The sequence below is a fragment of the Embiotoca jacksoni genome, unplaced genomic scaffold (assembly GCF_022577435.1).
Source record: "Embiotoca jacksoni isolate LCO1_2020_lvr unplaced genomic scaffold, fEmbJac1.0.p SCAF_79, whole genome shotgun sequence".
Taxonomy (NCBI): Eukaryota; Metazoa; Chordata; class Actinopteri; family Embiotocidae; genus Embiotoca; species Embiotoca jacksoni.
The window spans coordinates 89223-117042 of NW_027185435.1; the positions used below are offsets into that span (position 1 = coordinate 89223).

The window sequence follows — 27820 nt, forward strand, 5'->3', positions numbered from 1 at the left end:
TCTGTCTGTCTGTGTGTGTGTGTGTGTGTGCGTGCGTGCGTGTGTGTGTGTGTGTGTGTGTGAGAGATGTAAACAGTCAGTCACATGAGGACTGAACCGCATGCTGCATGTCAGCAGAGGATTTAACTACCTGCTTGTTTCAGTGAATACAATCATGAAGCAAGTTAAAAGTCTCAATAAAACTCATGTTATGAGACCTGCTTGTGTGACGGCTGAGGATCAACCATCATCCATCAGTGATGTCATCATCCATCAACCATCAGTGATGTCATCATCCATCAGTGATGTCATCGTTGGTTTGTGAACGTTATGAATCCTCCAGTTCAGATTCTGTCCGTCACCATCTTTGTTAGTTCGGAGCGGTTTGGAGCAGGAAGTGACCATATTTGGACGAGCTGGGGGAGGAGCCAGCGGTGGATCTGACCAATCTGATCGGAAACCTGACGATACTACATCCCGCCCACCGATAGCTGTAACCTGACTGCACCACAGGCCTGTCAATCAAACAGACACGCCCCCAAAAACAGGTCTTCTTGAATCTTCTTTTCTAATGAATGAGGGATTATTTTCAGATGGACCTCCAGAAAACTAATAAGAAGGAGTGACTTTAGCTAACAACACCGAGATAACTGATGGACACATTTTATTCACTTTGGATTTGATGAGAGAAGTTGAATGGGAGTCTATGGAGCCGGAGGCTTTTTGGAGCCGACCTCTAGTGGCACTCGCTGGTATTGCAGCTGAAGACACTTCTGGATCAGAACCATTTTACAGACCTGAAGCTACGAACTCTTTTATAAACAGTTTTATTTTATTTTTTATTAGTCAAGGACAGTCATGTGGCATATATGTGGATATAAAAACAGACCTGCCACAGTAACAAGTCCTCCTCATTATGTCTGAGTTGGTTTATTTGTCCAGCTGCAGCTCCGACGATGTCAAACGTGCTGGAGAGCAAATAAATAAATGTACAAATTAAAAGTAGGTTTACTTTTCCATTTTAGTAGTAAACGTTCAAATCAGTCTCTTAACACCTGTTCAGACAAACTTTTCAGCGGTTTGTTTTCCTGTCACAGATTTGCTTCCTTGCTGTCAGCTGACCTGCCAGGACGTCTGTCCAGTCCTCCTCTACATGTCCCTGTGAGCTTGTTATTTTCTGTCCTTGTCCTTGCCCGTCAGCTGTTTTGTGTGCGCTCCCGTGCAGGGCCTCGCTGCAGGAGGTGGAGTCTGCATGTACAGCCGGCGGAAAGTGAGACTGGAGGACAGGAGAGGGAGGAGCAGTCGGAGGAGCGACTTCCTAAAAGCAGTCGCTGCCCTGTTTGTGTGTCTGCAGCCTGTTGAGTCTCCGAGTGTCGGCGAAAAACCGAAAGTCCTCCGGTCGTCTCCTCGGACCCGCCGCAGTCTCACCGCCGCCGAGCAGCGGCGTGTCTACACGGGGCAGATCTCCTGGATGGAAACGGAGAGTCTGCTGACCGGGAGCGGGAACGGAGCCTCCGGGAAGTATGGCGCGAGGTCGGGCACGGAGAACGGGGGCGGCCCGGGACTGAGGCGGATGTCCTACTCTGTCAGCGGGGGGGCGTGCAGCGTGGAGAGGGACACAGGTGAGTGTGTGTGTGTGTGTGTGGGGGGGGGGGGGGGGGGGCTTTCCGGTATGAGACCTCTGCAGAGAGAAAGAAAGAAGTTCAGCCTGATGAGAGAAATGTGTCAGGACAGATACAGGACCGGAAGTGGACTCCTCAAGTGTTGGACTCAGGTAGATCAGTCAGGTAGGAGCTCAGCAGTCACATCAAAGTACATCAGGTGAAACACACCTGCAGTCCAATGATCAGAACCACAGCCACAGAGGACTCACCTGTCCTCAGAGTCTGTCTGCACATGTCATCATTCATTCCTGTCCACTGCAATAAGACTGTACAATAACTCAACTCTGGCAAAATCCATCACACAACAATAACACTGTTGACTGTTTTTGTTGTTTGTTTAAATATATTTAAAAAAAAAAAAAACATTGCACTATTGTTTAGTTAGTTTTAATTTAATTATTCTATTTTATTGTATATACTGTGAATTTTTATATTTAATATTTTACTGTTATTTTATTTCTTTCCTGTATCTATAAATGCTGCTGTAGTGAAAAAATGTCCCCTTGTGGGATAAATAAAGTAACTATCTATCTATCTATCTATCTATCTATCTATCTACCTATCTACCTATCTATCTATCTATCTATCTATCTATCTATCTATCTATCTATCTATCTACCTATCTACCTATCTATCTATCTATCTATCTATCTATTATCTATCTATCTATCTATCTATCTATCTATCTATCTATCTATCTATCTATTATCTATCTATCTATCTATCTATCTATTATCTATCTATCTATCTATCTATCTATCTATCTATCTATCTATCTATCTATCTACCTACCTATCTATGTGGATTATTGTTGGTCCTGTTTGAGGATCATTTTGTTGTTGCAGTGGGTCAGGATGGAGCCAGATGTTCTTTGATATACAGTTTGGTAGTTTATAACAACTTATTTATATAAAGTCAGCGGGTTTTATTAAATCTGAATCTTTAAATTACTTCAGGAACTCTTCCTGTCAGATTTGTGAATGACAAGAAAAGTATTTTTTCCTGTTTTAAAGTAACTTAAAATGGAAAAATCTCAGTTAATTGTTGGACAAAATCGATAAAGCATCAAACGATTGAATTGAAATGATTTTGTATGTTTTCAGTCAGTCATGCTGCATTATTGCATTTTCTAGGTAATTAAAGCTCATCATTGGGGCACTGTAAGTCATGTTGAGTTTATGGAGCTGAGTTAACTGAACTTTAGTTGATTAATGTCAGATTTGTGTGACAAACATTGAAGTCAATCAGCTGCTTCTCTTCTAGTTTTCAGTGCAGCTAAAGATGACATGAACGCTCACTAATTCACAGGAAGTCTGAATTCTGTGAGCAGAACCTCGAGACCTGATTGTGATGATTGGACCTCGTCCTTGTGATGCAGGTGGATGTGATGATCAGGTGTGTTTGGTTGTAATGTGTTACTGATGCTGACAGACACACAGACCTACCGACGGTGTGAAACAGAGAACTGCTGATTTTATCATTTAAATGAAGATGCGCTGATTTCTAGCAGCTTTGATGAGTTTCATGTGGTGAGGTGCAGTTGGAGAGCTGGTCCCTTCATGATGCTGCTGAGTTAAAGCAGTGATGAATCTAATGTCTCACTGTGATGTAGAACTTTACCAGAAACACGTCTGTGTGTTGACACTGAGCTGTTTGAAGGTATACTTTATATAAAGTTATCCAGATCACAGAATCAAACCAACTCTTCCTCCTGTGATTGCATTGCTGTCTTTCAGCCCGTCAGGAAATTCTCTGAGAAATCATGAAACTAATAAAAAAAAATTAAAATGAGAAAACTGACACCACCGTTTTAGTTGAACTGAACGTCTTCTGCTATTTCTGACAAATCAACTGTCATTGGTTGATTAAATACATTCAAATTTACAGACAAAACTCGTGCTGCTTCATATTTAGTGTGGGTGCTGTTGAGTTGTGAAGTGTTTCTGCAGCCGTTTGAAAAGCTGCTCTGACGGTGACACTCGCCGCCCTGACACATCCTGTGGTGACGCATCGTGTGTGTGTGTGTGTGTGTGTGTGTGTGTGTGTGTGTGTGTGTGTGTGTGTGTGTGTGTGTGTGTGCGTGCGTGCGTGCGTGCGTGTGTGTGCGAGTATGTGAGTCATCATGTCTGTATCTGTGTAGTTGCTGGATGGGAAAGTTGTAGTCACGTAACATGATCACATGACGGCTGTGGAACAAGTCTCCACCAAACAGTCTCTCCGCATTACTGACCAAACTTTAGATTGTTGAACACAAGTTCAATCTGACTGACATCAAATGAACGAGACACAAACATCAGACCTGACTGACATATCTTCATATAATCTTTCAGGAAATAGTGGAAAGTTTCTCAGAGCCTCAGACGAACCACGTTACGCTGCAATATCACCCAAATTACAACAATAAAAGTCCCTGTTAAGGAGAATATTGTTCCTGGTGATGTACCTGCAGAGACACGTCGAGACTAGATCACAATTATTCTACAGAATCACATTTTTAAAGACCAAAATGCTCCTTCAGTTCTTTAAAGGGGCATGCTACATTTTTACAGATAAAGCTCAGGTTGTAATCAGCCAGTTGCTTGATGTCCTCAGAGGCTCTAAAATCTGATTATACAAGTAGCTCCGCCCCCAGAGATCTGATTGGTCAACTGAACATCTGGAACAAATCATCATGACATCACACCGTGCTCATCACTAGAAATATCACTCCACCTCCTCAGTGGGAAAATAGAATTAGAATAGAGTTTCATATACTATGTAATATAATGTAGTTTCTACTTGTTATAGTTCTATTAAATGACCCATTTGGTGAAGTCGGGTCTCTTTTGGTCCTTTTTGGTCGCTCCGAGCACCCGTACCGTAACACCACGGATAGTCACGCACTTACAATCCTAGAGGAGGCTAGCTGGACCGGTTTGGTTTGAACACATGACACGGAGCTAAAATGTTAAAAACACATGAGAACATGGATATCTTTGTTCATCAGATATCTTTGTTCATCAGATATCTTTGTTCATCAGATATCTTTGTTCATCAGATATCTTTGCTCATCAGATGTCTTTGTTCATCAGATATCTTTGTTCATCAGATATCTCTGTTCATCAGATATCTTTGTTCATCAGATATCTTTGTTCATCAGATATCTTTATTCATCAGATATCTTTGTTAATCAGATATCTTTGTTCATCAGATATCTTTGTTCATCAGATATCGTTGTTCATCAGATATCTTTGTTCCTCAGATATCTTTGTTCAACATATATCTTTGTTCATCAGATATCTTTGTTCATCAGATATCGTTGTTCATCAGATATCTTTGTTCATCAGATATCTCTGTTCATCAGATATCTTTGTTCATCAGATATCGTTGTTCATCAGATATCTTTGTTCCTCAGATATCTTTGTTCAACATATATCTTTGTTCATCAGATATCGTTGTTCATCAGATATCTCTGTTCATCAGATATCGTTGTTCATCAGATATCTTTGTTCATCAGATATCTCTGTTCATCAGATATCTTTGTTCATCAGATAGCGTTGTTCATCAGATATCTTTGTTCATCAGATATCTTTGTTCATCAGATATCTTTGTTCATCAGATATCTGTGTTCATCAGATATCTTTGTTCATCACATATCTTTGTTCCAACCAGACTGAACTAGCTGATCAGTTTAGTGTTTCTATGTTCTGTATTTATTCAATTGGAGACTAGAAGTCCTCTCTGTTGCTAGGGTGGTTGCTAAGGATCCGACTACTTCCTGGAGTAGGAGACATTACATACGTTACATAAGAGTCTACTGACGTGATTGATTGTTTTCCAGTTGTTAGTCATAACCCATGTGTTGCGTTGGAAACGGAGATCACACTAAAACAAAGTTATATATTTTGAGAGTGAACTTCTGCACAATATGAACACATGTAGATTACATGTTTTATTTAGATGGTATCTTGTATAATCTTCACTTCAGTGATGCTGACGGACTTCGGTCCATCAGCATCACTGTCGTGCCCATAATGACGTTGAAGACCCTCTGGTGTCATATTACAGTCCTGATGGTGTCGATCAGGTTCTACAGATCTGCATATGGAGCCTCTGTTTAGTTCTTCTCTATATGCAGCGAGCTCAGTAATACATTGCTGCAATGCTCCTTCTTTCCTTGTTTCAGGTAAACCTCAGTTAGAAAAACAAGCCACATTTTTAGTTCCAGTTTCTCCCATTTAGCCTAAAGAATAAACAAACGTTGGCGTCCCAGTTCAACCAGTTCTACAGACAACAGGATCTCCAGACTCTGTCCGTGGTCGGAGAACATGTTGGTTCTGCTGCTGAGGAACTGCCTGAATCCAGATGGTGCTGCTACTGTCTCTGTTCTCACTGTCCACAGGTGACGAGGATCTCCACATCCAACAAGCTGTCGTGTTCATCGAGGACGCCGTTCAGGTGAGTCAGACTCCATCGCTTCAGTTTCTATTGGTAAATAATGAAGAAAAGGTAAATGAATATATAACCCTGTTCCCCAAAAAGTTGGGACGCTGTGTAAAATGTAATTATTTGTAAATCACACAAACCAATATTTTATTGAAAATAAACCAAAGACAACATATCAAATGTTGAAACTGAGAAAATGTATTGTTTTATAAAAAAAGAAACTTTTTTATTTTAGACGTGTTGTTGCCATCAAATTCAAAATGAGCAGATATTTTTCACAAAACAATCAAATTTCTCCGTTTCAACATTTGATGTTTAATTTAAGGGATTTTAAGTTATTGCATTCTGTTTTTAGTTATATTTTTCACAGCGTCCAAACTTTTTGGAAACAGGGTTCCTCTCAGTCGGCAGGTCGGTGTCTGTTCGTGGCCTCCTGCAGTGTCTCCGAGAGGCAAACCGATGCACACTTAAAGCAATATTTAAAAAACACTTCAATTTCTTAAAATTTGGCAAAAACATTCAATCGTTATCAATAATGACCTCATAAGACTTTGGTGGTAAAAGGTCAGAGGTTAAGCTCATGGTCCCATCACATTGGCCCAGGAACATCTGGAGGGAATTTCTTCAAATTTGTCACATTTTTTATTTAACTCAAGGATGAACTAATAAGATTTTCACTGGCTAGGACCCCGCCTCGGCTGGGGGCGAACCTTCATTGATTGGGGGAGATTAAGCCAGGGTGAGAGTTTCGCGGTTTGGGGGAAGGCTTAGTCGAGGATCCACTGCGGCTCCCGGGCCTTGCAGATCCCCAAAAGAAACCATCCTCAGACTGCAAGGCTGCCTGCCCTTTGCGCAGATCGTCGAAGCCGTGGCGGGTGTAAAGTTGGTAGGCTTGGGAACACCAGCGGCCCGTGACCTTGATGAGGTGGCCTGGGACTCCTCTGCTTGACGCGGTGGTGGCTGCCCCTATGCGAAAGGAGTGGCCGGAGAAGGAGTCAGGATTAATTCTCCTCCGCATCTGGAGCTAAGGTTCTGAAGATCTGAGATTATCTGCTGGCGGAGGCTCGCGGAGACGGGAGAAGGTTTTTGGCAGCTATGTTGGGTGGAGGAATCGCTGACGCCAAGGAGAAGGAGGGGGGATGGCATCTTGGTGCTGGTAGTGTGGCCGTGGGACTGCTGGGTTGGGGGAATGGGGAGGGGGGGGCGGCGGCGCGGAGCCGGAAAAGAGAGCATGGGATGGTTGGAGGGTAGGGGAAGAAGGAGTAGGGACTGGCATCCCGGTGCCAGGAATCTCCATGGTAGAAGGGTAAACTGCGGCCCTCGTTGTGCTGGGGAAGGTCGCTGGAGGCGCCTGAGGAAAGGGGGTGGAAGGGTTGTAAGTTGGCAGCCCAGTGGTGATGATGGGTGCTGTGGATGGATGAGAGAGGGGGAAAAGAGGAAAGAAGACCTGGCAACCCGGTGCCAGAGTAGAGGGCAGAAAAAAGGGGTGTGTGGAAGAACAGCAGTAGTACAGACTGATGGATCCAAGCCAGAAGGTGGGATGGAGTGCTGTGGAAATTGAAGAGAGGAAAAGAGAGTCGGCATCCCGGTGCCGCTGTGCAAAGGTGAGTTTGCCGGAGGAGGTGGAGGGGGATGAGAGATGGCGCGCTGCAAAACCTGGCAACCCGGAACTTTGTGGGTGGGAGGGCGGGGCTTGGAGGTGCGTGGTGACATCACTGTCGTTGACGTTACGCAGGTGAGTTTTGGATGGAGGTACGTCTGTGTTTTGTGGCCTTTGGAAAGTTGTGAGGAGTTGGGACAGTTTTGCTTTGTTGTTGGAGCGGTGGTGAGGTATCCCCTTCTCTTTTAACGCTTTTAGCTGACGGACTACGGTCCGGTCAGAGATCTTGGCCGGTGCGTCTTCGACGGGGGACCTGGCTGGACCGCGGGAGCGATGGCGGAGGCTTTGAGCGCGGCGCGCTGGATGGCCGGAGTCGTCGGGAGACTCGTTCCCGAGCGCTGGGTCTGGGGCGAGCGGAGGAAGAGAGAGGAGACTTGCGTTGCCGTTGACTACGTCTGGAGGTGGCAGGTCTCCCTCTGTCACCGGTGAATGAGTTATTGGAGGACGGCCGTGGATCGGAACCTTCGTACAGAAGGATTGAACGGAGAGAGGGATTCTGGTGGATGCAGCTGGTCGGCTTGTTGGAGATCGGCGGGTTTGGCTCCGCTGTGCTGTCTGGGTGTTCCCGGTGGCGGTTGGTGGCGTCTCGTGGGTATCCCCGTTTTTTTTTTTGGAGAGGGCAGCTGTATGGGTGTCCTCTAGGGAGGCAAGACAATCGTCGTCGTCGGACGGGCTGAGGAACAGTATATCCATGCTTGGGCCAAGGTAAGATCGTTTTTTGTTTTTTCTGCGTGGCGTCTTGTTCCGGATGCAGAAAACGTGAACGGGCCGAGGTTTACAGTGGGTGGATATTTATAGGAGTGTGGCTGGAAGTGGGGGAGTGGTTGAGGCGTGGTCCTGCTCCTGAAATTCAGCTAAAACTTTATCTCCAATTGGTGGTCAATGGTCAAAGGTCACGATGAGGTCACATCTGTTTTGCACTGAACTGCATGTTCATGAGCTGCATGTTCACTACAACTTGATGGGTGAGTGGAGATCACACAGATGTTCACACACGTGACTTTTGCGTTCACCCACGTTCACGCACGTTCACGCACGTTCACACATGTTCTCAGTACGTGCTGATGTTGATCCAGAGATGACGCTCTGAATACTTCCTCATGAAGGTTACAGCTTCCTCCTGGTCCGTGTGCATCACCATGCTGCGTTCAGGAACACTCTGAACTCTTTGATTCCACTTCCTGGTTAATATTCTGTCAGTGAAGTCTTCCTTCTGTCCTCCAGTACCGCTCCATCAACCACCGGGTGGATGCCGGCTCCCTCCGCCTGTATCGCTGGTACTACTCCAGAATATGCCAGTGGTGAGTTCACAGCTTCAGCAGTTGATGCTCAGGACTAAATCTAAACATGGACCTGAGATCATGTCAATATTGAGAAGAAGTCTTGATGTGTGCTGCTTCAGTTTCAGGTTCTAGTTTTGTTCATGTATGTTCATATGTTTAACATGACGTCACTCCTCACCGGCAGAAACTCTCTGAGGAAAAGAAGTAAAGCAGTTTGATCTTAGAGCAGCTGCAGAGGTTTGAACAGAAGATGAAGTCTGAGTGAGAGGAGAATATATTATTATTATGATAATGATGTATTATATTATACCCCTGTCCAGGGGTTTGGGTCTGACCATTGCAGCGGTGCTGCTGCTGGCGTTCGTGGAGCGCCCGTCCTCCCTGTCCGTGTCCTCGGACCCCCGCCGTCGCCCACCGTCCTGGGAGCCTCCATGTGGCCTGACGGAGAGCCTGGAGATGGTCTGCCTCATCATCTTCTCTCTCGACCTCGCCGTCAAGGTAAACGCAGCGCAGCGACTCTTACCAGAAACTACTAAGGTGACCAGTGAAGCAGTATCAGAAAATCCATTTATTAGCATTTATGGTAAAGCTCCACCTTGTGTTCAACATCAGAACTGCATTTCAACATTTTAAATAAGGATGATCAGCAGCTGTCACATCATGTCACGTGTTGTTTCCAAGTAATCTCACCACTTTTTATAGTAATTGTAATAAATAAATCCTCTGGTTTGTCCTCAGAGCTATCTGATTGGCTGGGAGGAATTCAGGAAGAGCAAATGGCTGATCGGCTATATGGTGGTCATTTCAGTGTCCGTCATCGACTGGATGTTGTCTGTCGGGATGGAGTGTGATGAGGTGAGGCTGCTGCACTTAAACAAGTTACCAACTAAATAAAACATGTAATCTATATGTGTTCATATTGAAGAGCAATTCACTCTCAAAATATAAAACTTTATATTACTGTGATCTCCGTTTCCATGGCAACACATGGGGTACGGCTAGCAACTGGAAAACAATCAGTTGCGTCAGTAGACTCTTTTGTAACGTATGTAATGTTTCCTACTCCAGGAAGTAGTCAGACCCTTAGCAACCACCTAGCAACAGAGAGGATTTCTAGTCTCCAACTGAATAAATACAGAACATAGAAACACTAAACTGATCAGCTAGCTCAGTCTGGTTGGAACAAAGATATCTGATGAACAAAGATATCTGATGAACAAAGATATCTGAAGAACAAAGACATCTGATGAACAAAGACATCTGAAGAACAAAGATATCTGATGAACAAAGATATCTGAAGAACAAAGATATCTGATGAACAAAGATATCTGATGAACAAAGATATCAAAGATATCTGATGAACAAAGATATCTGATGAACAAAGATATCCATGTTCTCATGTGTTTTTAACATTTTAGCTCCGTGTCATGTGTTCAAACCAAACGGGTCCAGCTAGCCTCCGCTAGGATTGTAAGTGCGTGACTATCCGTGGTGTTACGGTACGGGTGCTCGGAGCGACCAAAAAGGACCAAAAGAGACCCGACTTCACCAAATGGGTCATTTAATAGAACTATAACAAGTAGAAACTACATTATATTACATAGTATATGAAACTCTATTCTAATTCTATTTTCCCACTGAGGAGGTGGAGTGATATTTCTAGTGATGAGAACGGTGTGATGTCATGATGATTTGTTCCAGATGTTCAGTTGACCAATCAGATCTCTGGGGGCGGAGCTACTGGCTGTATAATGAACATTTGTACAAAATCTCATTTCGTAGTTGTTGAGACATTTCAGACTGAACATTTCTGATGTGAGGACCACCTGGTCAGCTTTATATCACTTCCTGCTGTCTCCGCAGTAATAAACATATGTATTATAATCAATATTAAATATTATTCAAATTATTTTAACATGAAATAAATCTAGGGCAGCTCAGTGGTTAGCGTTGTCGCCTCACAGCGAAAAGGTTCTGGGTTCGAATCCCGGCCTCCTGTGTGAGTCTGCAGGTTCTCCGTGTGCCTGCGTGGGTTCTCTCGGTTCTCCAGCTTCCTCCCACCATCCAGAAACATGAACCTCAGGTTAACTGGTGGTTCTACAAATGTCCCTGAGATGTGAATGACAGCGTGAACGGTCTTTGTTTCCGTCTGTCTCTGTGTCCCTGTGATGGACTGGTGATCTGTCCAGGTGAACCCTGCCTTCACTCAATGTGAGCTGGGACAGGCTCCGCCCCCCGTGACCCTGTTCAGGATAGAGCGGGTGGAGATGATGGATGGATGAAATAAATCTCAGGATAAGTGCTGACACAAACAAACTAAGCTGTTATTTACATCTACCACATCAACTCACATTTCCAGCTTCTACCGTCTCAGAAAGGCTTTGTGGATTCAGAGGAAACCTGTCGGAGTCACACGTCCCCCTACGGTTAAAGTATTGATCCTCTCCTGTCTTTATTGATCAGAAACTGAGAGTGCGGCGTCTCTTCCGGCCGTTCTTCCTCCTGCAGAACTCTTCTCTCATGAAAAAGACGCTCAAGTGCATCAAGAGGACTCTGCCGGAGATTGCCAGGTATCTGAATCCTTCACTCTGTCATTTATTTCTTGTGATCATGTGATTGCATTATTAATCATTGAACTATAAAGTCATTATTTCCAGAGAGACTTTTGTGAGGGTGGAAACTGAAACTCCAGAAACCCATATTGGACTCGTTGTCTTCACTTCATCTGACCACATATCTGATAAACATCCCGTCTGTGGCTGCACATCAGTCTCACTTCCTCAGAATGAAGATGGTGATGATGATGATGATGATGATGATGGAGCTGCACCTGCACCTACTGCGTCCGTGTGTAGTCGTGTGTGTTATTGAGTTTATTGGATGGTGTGTGTGGTGCTGCAGGACGTTATGTGCTCCTTTACAGAGGGCAGTCAACAGCAGGGAGGTCATCATCTGTCGTCATGGCAACTGAAATATGAAATATAACCGATGATGACGAGGTTTGTTGCTCTCGTAGGAAAGGTGACGTGTCCCGTTTTGGAGCATCTGAATGGGACAACACTGTTGCCTTGGCAACTGTAATGTTTTCAGGAAGTACTGACAAAGTGGACTGAAGGAGCTCCAGCAGAACTTTAATGTGAGACTGAATAAGTGACATGTCTGAGTGGAGGTGATGGTCTGTTCTGGTGAGAGTCTCTTTCAGTTGAAAGCACATGAAAACTTCCAGGTTGAATCACCAGAAACGATCCGGTTAAAAAACAATAAAAAGTCTTCCTGTCCTTTCCAACCTGCTGCAGGACTTGGTGTGTATCTGCAGTCAACCATCAACCCATAAAACCAAAGCTGGAATTATTAAACTTTAGATTTCAAAATGTAAAGTACAACATGTCAAATGTTGAAACCGAGACATTTTATTGTTTTATAAAAAATATCTGCTTGTTTTGAATGTGATGGCAGCAACAGGTGTGAGTCGAGCTGAGAAGTGTCCTCCTGTCGTTGCAGCGTCATCCTGCTGCTGGCGCTCCACCTCTGCCTCTTCACCATGATCGGGATGCTGCTGTTCGCTAAGACGGAGGTCAGTGCCGCCCTGCTGACCAATCACACGCCGGCCTGCGTGGTAGAAACACACTTCTGTGAGGTCCAGCAGTCTTTATGAGGACAGCAGACTACAGCATCGTCTCTGAGGTCCCAGTTTAGATAGATAGATAGATAGATAGATAGATAGATAGATAGATAGATAGATTAATAGATAGATAGATAGATAGATAGATAGATAGATAGATAGATAGATAGATAGATTGATAGATAATAGATAGATAGATAGATAGATAGATTAATAGATAATAGATAGATAGATAGATAGATAGATAGATAGATAGATTAATAGATAATAGATAGATAGATAGATAGATAGATTAATAGATAATAGATAGATAGATAGATAGATAGATAGATAGATTAATAGATAATAGATAGATAGATAGATAGATAGATAGATAGATAGATTAATAGATAATAGATAGATAGATAGATAGATAGATAGATTAATAGATAATAGATAGATAGATAGATAGATAGATAGATAGATAGATAGATAATAGATAGATAGTTACTTTATTAATCCCACAAGGGGACATTTTTTCGCTACAGCAGCATTATCGGTACAGGAAAGCAATAAAATAACAGTAAAATATTAAATATAAAAATGCACAGTATATACAATAAAATCAAATTTAATAATTAAATTAAAACTAACTAAACAATAGTGCAACATTTTTTTTATTTTTATATTTAAACAAACAAGAAAAACAGACAACAGTGTTATTGTTGTGTGATGGATTTTGCCAGAGGTGAGTTATTGTACAGAGTTATTGCGGTGGACAGGAATGATCTCCTGTATCAGGAATGATCTCCTGTATCGGGAATGATCTCCTGTATCGGGAACGATCTCCTGTATCAGGAACGATCTCCTGTATCTGGAACGATCTCCTGTATCTGGAACGATCTCCTGTATCAGGAACGATCTCCTGTATCAGGAACGATCTCCTGTATCAGGAATGATCTCCTGTATCAGGAATGATCTCCTGTATCAGGAATGATCTCCTGTATGATCTCCTGTATCAGGAATGATCTCCTGTATCAGGAACGATCTCCTGTATCAGGAACGATCTCCTGTATCTGGAATGATCTCCTGTATGTGGAATGATCTCCTGTATCTGGAATGATCTCCTGTATGTGGAATGATCTCCTGTATCTGGAATGATCTCCTGTATCTGGAATGATCTCCTGTATCGGGAATGATCTCCTGTATCTGGAATGATCTCCTGTATCTGGAATGATCTCCTGTATCGGGAATGATCTCCTGTATCGGGAATGATCTCCTGTATCAGGAATGATCTCCTGTATCAGGAATGATCTCCTGTATGATCTCCTGTATCAGGAATGATCTCCTGTATCAGGAACGATCTCCTGTATCAGGAACGATCTCCTGTATCTGGAACGATCTCCTGTATCGGGAATGATCTCCTGTATCAGGAATGATCTCCTGTATCTGGAATGATCTCCTGTATCTGGAATGATCTCCTGTATCGGGAATGATCTCCTGTATCTGGAATGATCTCCTGTATCGGGAATGATCTCCTGTATCGGGAATGATCTCCTGTATCAGGAATGATCTCCTGTATCAGGAATGATCTCCTGTATGATCTCCTGTATCAGGAATGATCTCCTGTATCAGGAACGATCTCCTGTATCAGGAACGATCTCCTGTATCTGGAACGATCTCCTGTATGTGGAATGATCTCCTGTATGTGGAATGATCTCCTGTATCGGGAATGATCTCCTGTATCGGGAATGATCTCCTGTATCAGGAACGATCTCCTGTATCAGGAACGATCTCCTGTATCTGGAATGATCTCCTGTATCAGGAATGATCTCCTGTATGTGGAATGATCTCCTGTATCTGGAATGATCTCCTGTATCTGGAATGATCTCCTGTATCGGGAATGATCTCCTGTATCGGGAATGATCTCCTGTATCGGGAATGATCTCCTGTATCTGGAATGATCTCCTGTATCAGGAATGATCTCCTGTATCAGGAACGATCTCCTGTATCAGGAACGATCTCCTGTATCTGGAATGATCTCCTGTATCAGGAACGATCTCCTGTATGATCTCCTGTATCAGGAATGATCTCCTGTATCAGGAATGATCTCCTGTATCTGTCCTTGTGACAGCAGCTGGAGGAGTCTTTAGGAGAATGTCCTCCTCTGTCCCTGCAGCAGGTGGAGAGGGTGGTCAGGATTATCCAATATGGATAATAGTTTGTTCAGCGTCCTCCTCTCCACCACCTTTTCCAGACTGACCAGTTTGTAGCCGATGATGGAGCCGGCCTTCTTAACCAGTTTGTTAAGTCTGTTGGTGTCTCCGGCTCCAATGCTGCTCCCCCAGCAGACCACAGCAAAGTACAATAAGATGGAGGTCAGACATGTTGTTAGTGTCCCGACGAGGATCGCTGAACAAACACTTATGTGTGACAACACATTCCTCCACCATCCTCCAGCAGGACGGTTGTTGTCCTACTTCTCTCCGTGGTTCCATCTGATTGTAGAGAAGGACTTTAAATGGGTGTCTGTGTATCCATGGTTATAGAGCAGACAGCAGCTGCCGGTGTGTATAATTATGGGATGTAAAACAACGGGGTTTCATGTGCAGGTGCAGCTCTCAGCCAACTCACAGATTGCAAAGCATCATGGGAACTGAAGTTCTACAAAGGGAGTGCTTTTAATGCCAGCACACCTGAACGATATCAATCCGCTGCTGAAAGTAACCAAGCAGCTCTCTGTGTGTGTGTGTGTGTGTGTGTGTGTGTGTGTGTGTGTGTGTGTGTGTGTGTGTACAGTGGGTACGGAAAGTATTCAGACCCCTTTAAATTTTTCACTCTTTGTTTCATTGCAGCCATTTGCTAAAATCAAAAAAGTTCATTTTATTTCTCATTAATGTACACTCAGCACCCCATGTTGACAGAAAAAAACAGAAATGTAGAAATTTGTGCAAATTTATTAAAAAAGAAAAACTGAAATATCACATGGTCATAAGTATTCAGACCCTTTGCTGTGACACTCATATTTAACTCACATGCTGTCCATTTCTTCTGATCCTCCTTGAGATGGTTCTACTCCTTCATTGGAGTCCAGCTGTGTTTAATTAAACTGATTGGCCTTGATTAGGAAAGGCACACACCTGTCTATATAAGACCTTACAGCTCACAGTGCATGTCAGAGCAAATGAGAATCAGTCACTACAGGGAACACAGAAAACACTGAAGGCCAGACGGGTGTTTGATTTTTATTCTGGTGATTTTATGAGATCTGTTGAAAGGACAACTGTAGAATAAACTGACACTATCTCCTTCTCTCTCCTCCTGTCTCCTCTTTCTCTGCCTCCTCCTGTTTCCTCTGTCTCCTCTTTCTCTGCCTCCTCCTGTCTCCATCTCCCCCTATCTCCTCTGTCTCCTCCTATCTCCTCTGTCTCCTCCTGTCTCCTCTTTCTCCGTCTCCTCCTGTCTCCTCAGGACCCGAAGAAGAACGAAGAGTGGGAGCTCCACTTCAGAAGTCTCCCAGCGTCCTTCACGTCTTTGCTGGTTCTGCTGACCACGGCCAACAACCCCGACGGTACGGAGCCTCCTCCTCATTGCTGTTAGTTGATGGTGTTGGTACGGAGCCTCCTCCTCATTGCTGTTAGTTGATGGTGTTGGTACGGAGCCTCCTCCTCATTGCTGTTAGTTGATGGTGTTGGTACGGAGCCTCCTCCTCGCTGCTGTTAGTTGATGGTGTTGTTGGATGTGCTCCTTCTCAGTGATGATCCCGGCCTACTCCCTTCACCGAGGCTACTCCGTCTTCTTCGTCAGCTTCAGCGTGATCGGTAAGCAGACACGACGGCGCCGGCTCGTTCTCGGTGTGTAGAAACGGTTGACAGCTTGTGTTTCCTGTCAGGAACCTACTGCCTGATGAACCTGCTGACCGCCATCATCTACAACCAGTTCAGAGGATACTTACTGGTGAGTCTCATCACGGACCGCCTCACTCGATGTTCTCGTTATATTATCATCCGCATGCGTCCGCCTGTGATATGAAAGTTGTTTTATTTGGATCAGTCAGAGCGTCCTGCGCTCGTATTCACAAAGATCCCTCAAACAAAGAGAAAACTCTTCCAGTTGTGACGTTTTCTAATAATTTCCTCTTAAAGTTCAGAGTAGATCCTTAAAGATGAAACCTGTTCAGAGAGCTCCTCAGGAGATCAGCTGTCCGGATCAGGGAGGAGGACTTTAAGATGAAGAGTTTCTTCCTCAGACATGAAGTGATGAAGATGTTTGAGTGTAGAAATGACTGGAGTCTGTTCAACCTTCATCAGCAGTCATCACACGAACACGCACTTCATCTAACTTCCACTGGAGGTCGCTGTCCGGTCGGCAGTTTTTTTTTATCAGCCAATCACATCTTTTAAAAGGCTTCGTCGCCTAGCAACGGGGTGGACCAGAGACTCAGAGTCTCTGAAGGTTCATGAATCTCTCCTCAGTAGTTTTTATTCTCAGTGAGAATCTCTGAGGATTTAAAGAGTTTTTCAGAATTCGTCTCCTGATGATCTTCAGTTCAGGTGAAGCTCAAACTGCTGATCCTTCATTTCCAACAACGTAACCAATCACATCGTTTGTCTTTGTGTTTATGATGACATCATCGTGGTTATTTTCCCAGACCTCACAGAGTGCTGCAGCGATGTTGAAAAGTTGTCGGTCCGGCAGTTTACAAACGGTTTCTCACAGATCAGCGTTTTGTTTCTCTGAAGCTCTGCGACGTTCAGCTGTTTATATTTTGAATGAAATCACTCAATTCTTATGAAGGGAACCCGTTAGACTCACCCGTTCTCCCGATAGACTCACCCGTTCTCCCGATAGACTCACCCGTTCTCCCGTTAGACTCACCCGTTCTCCCGTTAGACTCACCCGTTCTCCCGTTAGACTCACCCGTTCTCCCGTTAGACTCACCCGTTCTCCCGTTAGACTCACCCGTTCTCCCGATAGACTCACCCGTTCTCCCGTTAGACTCACCCGTTCTCCCGATAGACTCACCCGTTCTCCCGATAGACTCACCCGTTCTCCCGTTAGACTCACCCGTTCTCCCGTTAGACTCACCCGTTCTCCCGATAGACTCACCCGTTCTCCCGTTAGACTCACCCGTTCTCCCGTTAGACTCACCCGTTCTCCCGTTAGACTCACCCGTTCTCCCGTTAGACTCACCCGTTCTCCCGTTAGACTCACCCGTTCTCCCGTTAGACTCACCCGTTCTCCCGATAGACTCACCCGTTCTCCCGTTAGACTCACCCGTTCTCCCGATAGACTCACCCGTTCTCCCGTTCACCCGTTCACCCGTTAGACTCACCCGTTCTCCCGTTAGACTCACCCGTTCAGCCTTTCTCCCGTTAGACTCACCCGTTCAGCCTTTCTCCCGTTAGACTCACCCGTTCACCCGTTAGACTCACCCGTTCTCCCGTTCACCCGTTAGACTCACCCGTTCACCCGTTCTCCCGTTAGACTCACCCGTTCTCCCGTTAGACTCACCCGTTCTCCCGTTAGACTCACCCGTTCTCCCGATAGACTCACCCGTTCTCCCGTTAGACTCACCCGTTCTCCCGATAGACTCACCCGTTCTCCCGTTAGACTCACCCGTTCTCCCGATAGACTCACCCGTTCTCCCTTTCTCCCGTTAGACTCACCCGTTCTCCCGTTAGACTCACCCGTTCTCCCGTTAGACTCACCCGTTCACTCGTTAGACTCACCTGTTCTCCCGTTCACCCGTTCACCCGTTAGACTCACCCGTTCTCAAGTTAGACTCACCCGTTCAGCCTTTCTCCCCTTAGACTCACCCGTTCACCCGTTAGACTCACCCGTTCACCCGTTCTCCCGTTGGACTCACCCGTTCACTTGTTCTCCCGTTAGACTCACCCGTTCTCCCGTTAGACTCACCCGTTCACCCATAATCCCGTTCACCTGTTAGACTCACCCGTTCTCCCATTAGACTCACCCGTTATATATATGTCTGTATTATATATAATAAATAACAGAATATAAGAGCAGAATATATACATATATATATATATATATATATATATTATATATAATATATATGTATATATAATATATAACAGAATATAAGAGCAGTCTCCTGAACTCATCCTGACTGATTATATCTACAAATATAACTCTTTTATGTCCGAGTCAGTAAAAGGCACCACGGACTCGTTCACCCGTAACATGCAGATGTTAAACTAAGTTCTAAGATGTGCTGACGTTCATGCTGTTCACTCTGGTACGTTCAGAAGACCTGAAGTCAAAGACAGAAAGACACGTTGAGGACATGAGACTCCAGTCTGGAGGTTTGAGAAGATCCAGAACAACATGTCTCTGTTTCTGTCCAGATGTCTGTCCAAACGTCCATCATCAGGAGACGCCTCGGGATCAGAGCCGCTTTCCAGGTCCTCAGCTGTCAGGGAGCCCAACGGGCTGCTGAGTGAGACACACACACACACAGACATGCACACACACACACACACACACACACACACACACACACACACACAGACACACATAGACACATGCGCACACACAGGCACACACACAGGCACACACAGACACAGACACACACACAGGCACACACACAGGCACACACAGACACAGACACACACACACGCATGCACACACACACAGACGCACACACAGACACGCACACACACAGACATGCACACACACACACACACACACACACACACACACACACACACACACACACACACACACACACACAGACACACATAGACACATGCGCACACACAGGCACACACACAGGCACACACAGACACACACACACGCATGCACACACACACAGACACGCACACACACAGACACACACGCACACACACACACACACACACACAGACACACACACACAGACACACACGCAGACACACGCACACACGCACACGCACACACACACACACACACACAGACACAGACACACACAGACACAGACGCACACACACACACACAGACACAGACACACACAGACACACAGACACAGACACACACACACACAGACACACACACACAGACACAGACACACACAGACACACACACACACACACACACACAGACACACACACACAGACACAGACACACACAGACACACACACACACACACACACAGACACAGACAGACACAGACACACACACACACACACACACAGACACACACACACAGACACAGACACACACACACACACACACACACACACACACACACACAAACACAGTTATGCTGTGTTTTTTGTGCCAGGGAGTGTGTGCGTGTTGACGCCGTGCTGGAGGTGATGTCCAGAGTCAAGATTAAGAGCTACTACAGAGTGGCCATTACTACGGTCAGAACCGCTTTCTCTACATGAAGTTAATAAAGATGCTCCATCCTTTTCTCTTTACCGTTGTCCTGACAACTGTCCCACCTCCGACCCGTCAGGTGGCGCAGCAGCATGCCGACGTGGGCTTCATGGACCGGGACCAGTTCAGGAGCATTTTTGATGAGCTGGACAAAGATTGTATCAAAGAGGTAAAACTGTGTTTCAGACTGTCAGCTGCCCGTCACCCTGCAGTCCACCTGCTACGTTTAAGTGATTTTCCTTTATTCTTTTCCCTTTTCATCCTTGTTAAAAGGGGAACATCATTTCAACATGTTTTTCAAGATAATGTTTCAGTTCTGTTACAAATAACAATTTCAATTTGTGTGTGTGTGTGTGTGTGTGTGTGTGTGTGTTCCCCCCAGCACCCCCCCCTGCCTCAGTACAGGTCTGCAGCCCTGCAGAGACTCCAGCTGGTCTTCAGTCACTACTATCTCACTATACTTGGAAATGCAGTGGCCCTGGCCAACGTGGTGTGCATATGTGTAAGTTACACATACATACACACACACACTCACTCTCGCGCACACATACACACACAATTGAAATTGTTATTTGTAACAGAACTGAAACATTATCTTGAAAAACATGTTTAAATGATGTTCCCCTTTTAACAAGGATGAAAAGGGAAAAGAATAAAGGAAAATCACTTAAATGTACACAATGTGAAAATAATACATATAAAAAAATAAAAGATAAAATGAACGATAAAAACCACGAATGAACATTGAACAGAGGAGCCGCTAAAAGATGTTGGATTATGTGAAATCTGTTCTAGATGAGGATGCAGAATCAATCCAAGAATTCCAACAGATGTCTAACTTTTCTTGTTCAGGTCTTAAAACCAAAGTTAGTTTCTTCATCATAAAAATATGGATCTCATGAACTCAGTCCTCAACGGGGGGAGTTTCTGTTGTCATCCATTTTCTCACGAGAGCTTTCTTACAGCGAGATACTAAACATTAAAGTGTTTTCAGGACCCTGGACAGCGTCTCCGCTGTGCTGCTGTTTTAAAGAACCTTTCTAGATTCTTCCTCCCAGATTCTCTCCAGGAACAAACACACAGACTTTTCCATTGTTGTTTGTTCATTTTTTTCCATATTTCCAATTTTAGCACTACATTTCCTTCCTTTTCCCATTTTTCCTTCATACAGGTTGTGTCCACTTAGCTCATTTAGTGTGCTGTATCACCTAATATATAAAATATTTCTGATTCATATCCCATTATAAAGACTTTCCAAAGGCCGGAATTTATTTTATGGAAGTCTTCCCTGGTTCTTAGTTTAGTTTCTATGTTGATGAAATCTTGTGAAGTCTTGTGTAACAAGCTTTCTGTGTGTTTCAGACTGTCCTGGTGTTGAACTCTGAGAAGTCCACAGCAGAGAGAGACAACTACACCTTGGAGGTGAACATGAGTGTCCCACTGCTGTCCTCAGAGGATGATGTCAAATCCAATCTGCTGCTTCTTCACAAACAGAAATCTGTTGAACTGAAAGACAAAATCCTCTCGTTTCCCCCGTTAACATCTGAGAAGTTGAATGTTTCATTTAAAAGACTGAAACATGACGCAGCTGAACCTTGTAATGAAACGTGATTGTTGATCTGCGTTCATCAGTTTGTGTCTTGTAGAATAAACACTGCAGCCTAAACTGATTCCATGTTTCCTCCGTCAGATCATCAACCTGTGCTTCATCCTCTACTACCTGTTGGAGATGTGCGTGAAGATCTTGGCCTTCGGCTGGAGAGGTTACCTGTCGTACAGGAACAACGTCTTCGATGGCTTCCTCACCGTCCTCTTACTGGTAACCCTTATTGAGGAGGTGGTGGTCCCACCAATCACTCCTGATGGTTTCCTGTTATGTTTGACATCCTGTCCTGTGTTATTCTGTCTGTGACATCATTCACATCCAGTTGAGGAGTCTGTGACTTGTTATTGTAATTATTAAAGGAATAGTTCAACATTTTCGGAGCTCAATATGATGGTTGATACCAGAAGCAGTCGGTGAGTTCAGAGATGTGAATGCTGATTTTTTTATTTTCATCACTGATCTCATGTTTGTGTTTTTGCCATCAGGTCCTTCAGATCACCATATTCATCACCTACAGGCTTCCGTACTCTCACTGGTGGGTTTATGTTTCCAAATTAAGTGGAATATTTTGCAGATAGATAGATATATACTTTATTAATCCCTTTATGTTCCAGCAGCATATACAGGGCAAAAATATTGAATATAATAATACAAAAAAGCACATTCTATACAATAAAATAGAATAATATCAAATAAACTAAACTAAACAACAGACAGAACAGCAGTTCAAAGGTGTGTGTGTGTGTGTGTGTGTGTGTGTGTGTGTGTGTGTGTGTGTTTTAAAGGGACCCCTCCTCCCATGGTGTCATGTCTCTGTGGGAGATGGTTCGTCTGGTCAACATGCTGATTGTGTTCCGCTTCCTGCGCATCATCCCAGACATCAAGGTGAGTCAGCAGCTCGCTGGAGGATCGTTTCCCTTCAGCACTCACAGCAAACTACACAACATCCGCGTCATTAGATTTGAAGTTCGACTTAGTTTTTTGCAGCATCAGCAGTAATCCAGCGGTAGTCCCACACAGGTCAGCGTTAAAGGTCGCGTGTGCAGGTTCACAGAAATCTAATTTAATATTCATGATACTATTTTTATCAGTGAATAATCATCTAAAACTAAGAATCATGGTGTTTTTGTTACCTCTGAATGAGTCCAGTAGCCCTGAAGGGACAAACCTGCACACTGCTCCTTTAAACAGATGAGGAGGAAATAAATGATGAGGAACTCTGCAAAATAGACATGAAGTAGTTATTTAAAAAAATCATTATTATAAAATGTTAATTCATCTATTTCATTTTTTGCTTCATACTAGAATTTTTATTTCACAAGTTTGTTTATATTTTAGAAACATATTTTCCTGCAGACACCATGGATAGAGTCGGAGGAACTAACAGGAGCTAACTGGCTAAATCTGACCAGCTGACCTGTTGTGACTCAAGAGGCTTGTGATTGATTGGCTGAAGCGTGATGACATCACTGTCATGAAAAGTGACGTTAAAAGATGACGTGAAAGAAGATCATATGTGGAAAAAAAATGACTCCATAATGAATTAAGAATTTAATGTGGAAAGAAAAACTAAACACCAACATGCAGAAATGGTGTAACTGTGCTACAGTAACCATGGTAACAGTAGACGTGTTCTCCAACAACACATTCAGAAGGAGATAAATGTGGTGAACTGAAGCGGCTTCATGTGTCTGCAGCTGATGGCGCTGGTGGCGAGCACGCTGCTGGACCTGGTGAAGAACCTGCGAGCGTTCGCAGGGATTCTGGTGGTGAGTGACATCACTGCTCCTCAGCTCCTCCCACTGACTCTGCTCCTTCTTCCTGCTGCAACCACTCTTCTTTAATGTAAAGTGGGCAGCATGCTGACGTGCTCTCTGTGCAGGTGGTGTACTACGTGTTCGCTGTGTTCGGCATCTGGCTGTTCGAGGGCGCCATCAAACCTCCTCCAGAGATCAGGTACGACTTCTGCTGAGGAGAAGGTCCTGGTTCAGAACCCTCAAACCGGACCTCTTTGATCAGACACACACGGGGAGATTAAGAGTTTTAATACCGACACGAGATGAGCTGCATCTTCTTATCTTTTAGGGACTTTACAGCCAAATCCTATTTGAATTATTTAACTTAAAGAATCATAGCGAGTTAAAAAAAAATAACATGTCAGAAAAATATAGTGGTTTCAAAACAATGTGTTTTGTTTCAAGTCCAACATCAGATCTTCTTTAACGGTCTCAGTTCATCTGTTCTGACAAACACGGTCGAAGTGAAACGTGATGAAGATGATGTGATGAAGCTCAGCTGCAGCTCACCGGAGGTCAGAGAGCTGCAGACGGGCGAGGAAACACAAACACTGATGCAGCTCAGTGATCCGATCCTGGAACCGGCTGCAAACAGAACCGGCTGCAAACAGAACCGGCTGCAAACAGAACCGGCTGCAAACAGAACCGGCTGTCCATCCCAACCCAGAACCCGTCGGCAGCCTCTCCCACCCTGATGAACCCGCTTCCCTCCGTTTGTGCGCAAGAGATAGATTCATGCTGGTTTAGTGAGTCATCTGTGTGTGTGTGTGTGTGTTGTGTGTGTGTGTGTGTGTGTGTGTGTGTGTGTGTGTGTCAGTGGGCTGTCCAACACCTCCATGGAGAACATCAGCTCTAACTTCACCATGCAGTGTGGCTCCTACGAGCAGCTGGGCTACTGGCCCAACAACTTCGATGACTTTGCAGTGAGTGACCGTCAGATGTTCAGATGTTCTGTTGATCTCACTCTTCATCTGCAGTATTATTACCCTGTTAGAGTTTCATGAAAACACGGTCTCTTGTCTGTTTGTGTTCAGGCAGCCATCATCTTACTGTATGATGTCATGATAGTTAACAACTGGCAGGCCTTCATGGACGCATACAGCAGATACACGACAGAGTAAGAACACATGGTGGTGATGAAGATGATGATGGTGGTGATGATGATGATGATGATGATGATGATGATGATATGTTTCCCAGGTGGTCTAAGATCTACTTTGTGTGCTGGTGGCTCACCTCCTCTGTCATGTGGGTCAACCTGTTTGTGGCGCTCATCTTGGAGGTGCGTTCACTCAGACAACACACATTCATCTGAAGCTGCAGAGACAGAACAAACAGTTTACCAGCTGCTTCATGAAGTCATGAAGCAGCTCTACGTCAGGCTGACACCATAACTTCCCCTGCTAGACCCCATCTGCTGTAGCGAACTCACTAATTAAACCAGCTGAACCAGCTCATTTAACTTCTAAAATACAACCTGACATTAGAGTTCAAGAGTTGGATGGTCGGTTCAAATGACTTGTTAACACCAACCTCATCCTTGGAAATAAACTAAATATTAAATATGAATATATTATAATATTCACAAGTAATGAAATATTAAAACATGGATTCGTCTGTTCCTGGTTCTCTAACAGAACTTCATCTACAAGTGGGACCGCAGTCACAGCTGTTCTGTTACAGATGTGGAGCGGATCCGATACGAAACCTCCGTTCAGCTCATGTTCAGGTTCGTCCTCCTGATGTCACGTTGGACGTCAAGCTGTCGGAGGCTTTTATGTTGTTTCTTATTTCACTGTTTCTCTGCAGAGAGCAGATCCAAGAGCCAACGGAAGAAGAGTTACTCTGTCAGCTGCACCGACACCCCCACTTACATCTGCAGTGGTGACACACACACACACACACACACACACACACGGAGCACCTACACACACCATGCCGTGCACCATCACAAAGTGTTTCATGGGACTAAAACCATGAAGCCAAGTGTTGAATTTAAAGCTGCTGGAGCGCCCGTCAATTGCTGTCTTCAACCAAGGAAACTAAATGTTCACAGTTCTCTTCATAAGTTAAGATTTAAAGTGTTTAAAGATTTAATTATTTCTGAAGCAGAGAGCCAATAAAAACAAAGGCAGAGGTATTAATTGATTCCCGATCAGCTCAAAGCTTCGTTTTGATGTGCTGTTAAAGTTGCTGCATTACGCCTAACACACAACACTTCCTGTATCCATTTCACAATAAAAGCCTCCAGTATGTCAGACTGGAAGCCTTCATTTTTTAAAGAGGCTTTTATTGTGAAAGCTTTGCAGGAACCTGTTGAAAGTGAAATAGGAAAATCTCACTTTAGATTAGTAATAATGAACGACATGGAAAATACATGATATTGTTGACTTTATTAAGTTACAGAAATGGAAATATACATCAATAACTATTGTATGCAAACATCCCACCAATCTGATCTGACCTCCATACCATGGGGGAGGGAGGTCTGTTTGATTGACAGGCCTGTGGTGCAGTCAGGTTTCCGCTATTGGTGGGCGGGACGTAGTGTCCTCGGGTTCCCAATCAGATCTCTGACCCACCGCTGGCTCCTCCCCAAATCATCCAAATATGGTCACTTCCTGCTCCAAAATAACATGATGGCAGCAGGTATTAAACCAACAGGTGACCTCACCGTCGGTTCCCTGATTGTCCAGACAGAGCGAGTGTACTTGGTGTCATTAGATAGCTGCCGTTCTCTCCACGTGGACATGTGACTTGTACTGATGAATGTGTTACAGGCTGTAACACAGAAACGTCCAAGATGTCCGACAATCATCAGGTTTCTGCAGGGTTGTTATTTTCCGTTCATGTCAGTGAACAGTTCAGAACGAAATGTCCAAAAGGTTCCTCCCACTGAGAGGATTTACTTTTCTCTGGATTCACTGGTTTCTAGATGAACTTTCACCGCGGTCTGATCAGAGGCCTGTTGATTGACATCTTGCTGATTGACAGACAGACTCGTGTAACTGAGAACAGAAGCTGCTTGGTGGAAGTAAATGTTGTAAAATGCGTCTCTGTTAATGTGACTCCAGTTAGTGAAACGTCCGGGCAGTGATGTGTGAAAGGGACTTTAGATGAATATAGTCCGAGTATTTTATTCAGGTATCAGACATACAACCATTTCTAATTGTTAAAAGGGAAAAGCTCACTCTTTGTTACTGACTCTTCTTTCTGTTATTTGAATGAAAAGACGTACTGTTCTTTGATATTTATGAAAATACACTTTAATGCATTTTATTTGGGGAATTTATTGAGTTGTGTTTGTAAAACTAAAATAGATCCCAAAGAGGTTTTAAATAAATATTTTGCATGAATTTAAAGACTTATTTTGTGATTTGTATTGATTTGTATCTTCAGCTGAATAATTTATCGATGTTGCCACATTACCGCTGTCCACACACACACATGATGATGATCTTTATCTTGACACGTCTCTATAAAGTTGTTCCAGGATGATGTTCACCACTGAGCTGCATCACCTCTTCCTTTAAAAACCACTCTGGAAACATTGGGGAACTGAGGAGACCAGTTTCTGGAGTTTTGAAAGTGAAATGTGGTCCCATTCTTGCCTGATAGAGGATTTCAGCTGCTCAACAGTTCAGGGTCTCCTTTGTTGTGTTGTTCATGTCCTGATGCTCCAGATGTTTTCAATGATTGACAGGTCTGGACTGCAGGAGGCCAGTTTATCAGCGGACTCTTCTACTAGAGAACCATGCTGTTGGAATACGTGCAGAATGTGGTTGGACGTTGTTCTGCTGAAATAAACAAGACCTTCCCTGAAAGAGACGTTGTCTGGATGGCAGCAAATGTTGCTCCAAAACCTGAATATATCATTCAGCATTAATGCTTCCTTCCAGATGTTCAAGCTACCCATGCCATGTGCACTAATGCATCCCTGTACCATCACAGATGCTGGCTTTAGAACTGAGCTGATAACAAGCTGGATGGTCCCTCTCCTCTTTAACCTGGAGGATGCAGCGTCCATGATTTCCAAACAGAATCTCAGATTGTGATCCATCAGACCTCAGGACAGTTGTCCACTTCACCTCAGTCCATCTTCAATGATCTCGGTCCAGAGAAGGCGGCGGTGTTTGTGGATCATGTTTCTATCTGGTTTCTTCTTTGGAGAGTTTTAACATCATTTGTGGACGCAGCGATGAACTGTGTTCACAGACGATGGTTTTCACAAGTGTTCCTGAGCCCATGCAGTGATTTCCACTCCAGAATAGTGTGTTTTTAATGGAGTGCTGCCTGAGGGCCCGAAGATCACCACCATCCAATATTGGTTTCCAGCCTTGTCCCTTGTGTTCAGAGATTTCTCCAGATTCTCTGAATCTTTGTAGTTTTACGTTGTTTTATTTAGTTTTAATCAATTTTTCCA

General features: G+C 44.1%; 1 protein-coding gene across 1 annotated transcript; it reads left to right on the top strand.

The window, feature by feature from the left end:
* Positions 1-1143: 1143 nt before the first annotated feature.
* On the top strand, positions 1144-26753 carry tpcn2 (two pore segment channel 2). Its single transcript, XM_069177961.1, has 25 exons — positions 1144-1601; positions 6025-6080; positions 8953-9029; positions 9332-9509; positions 9750-9866; positions 11475-11581; positions 12513-12585; positions 16084-16183; positions 16368-16433; positions 16505-16569; positions 18984-19075; positions 19898-19979; positions 20075-20164; positions 20378-20497; positions 21358-21417; positions 21686-21814; positions 22087-22136; positions 22387-22486; positions 23299-23370; positions 23484-23557; positions 24215-24320; positions 24432-24514; positions 24598-24679; positions 25035-25126; positions 25207-26753. The coding sequence occupies exons 1-25, from the start codon at positions 1232-1234 to the stop codon at positions 25283-25285; spliced, it is 2520 nt and encodes an 839-aa protein (XP_069034062.1). The 5' UTR covers positions 1144-1231; the 3' UTR covers positions 25286-26753.
* The last annotated feature ends 1067 nt before the right edge of the window (positions 26754-27820 follow it).

What these genes read in the sequence shown, in the direction of transcription:
- tpcn2 (XM_069177961.1), top strand. Translation starts at nt 1,232, where the DNA reads ATGTACAGCCGGCGGAAAGTGAGACTGGAGGACAGGAGAGGGAGGAGC. An exon ending in TGCTGTTCGCTAAGACGGAG is followed by an intron (nt 12,586 to 16,083) that starts GTCAGTGCCGCC and finishes CTGTCTCCTCAG; the next exon opens with GACCCGAAGAAGAACGAAGA. An exon ending in AAACCTCCTCCAGAGATCAG is followed by an intron (nt 23,558 to 24,214) that starts GTACGACTTCTG and finishes TGTGTGTGTCAG; the next exon opens with TGGGCTGTCCAACACCTCCA.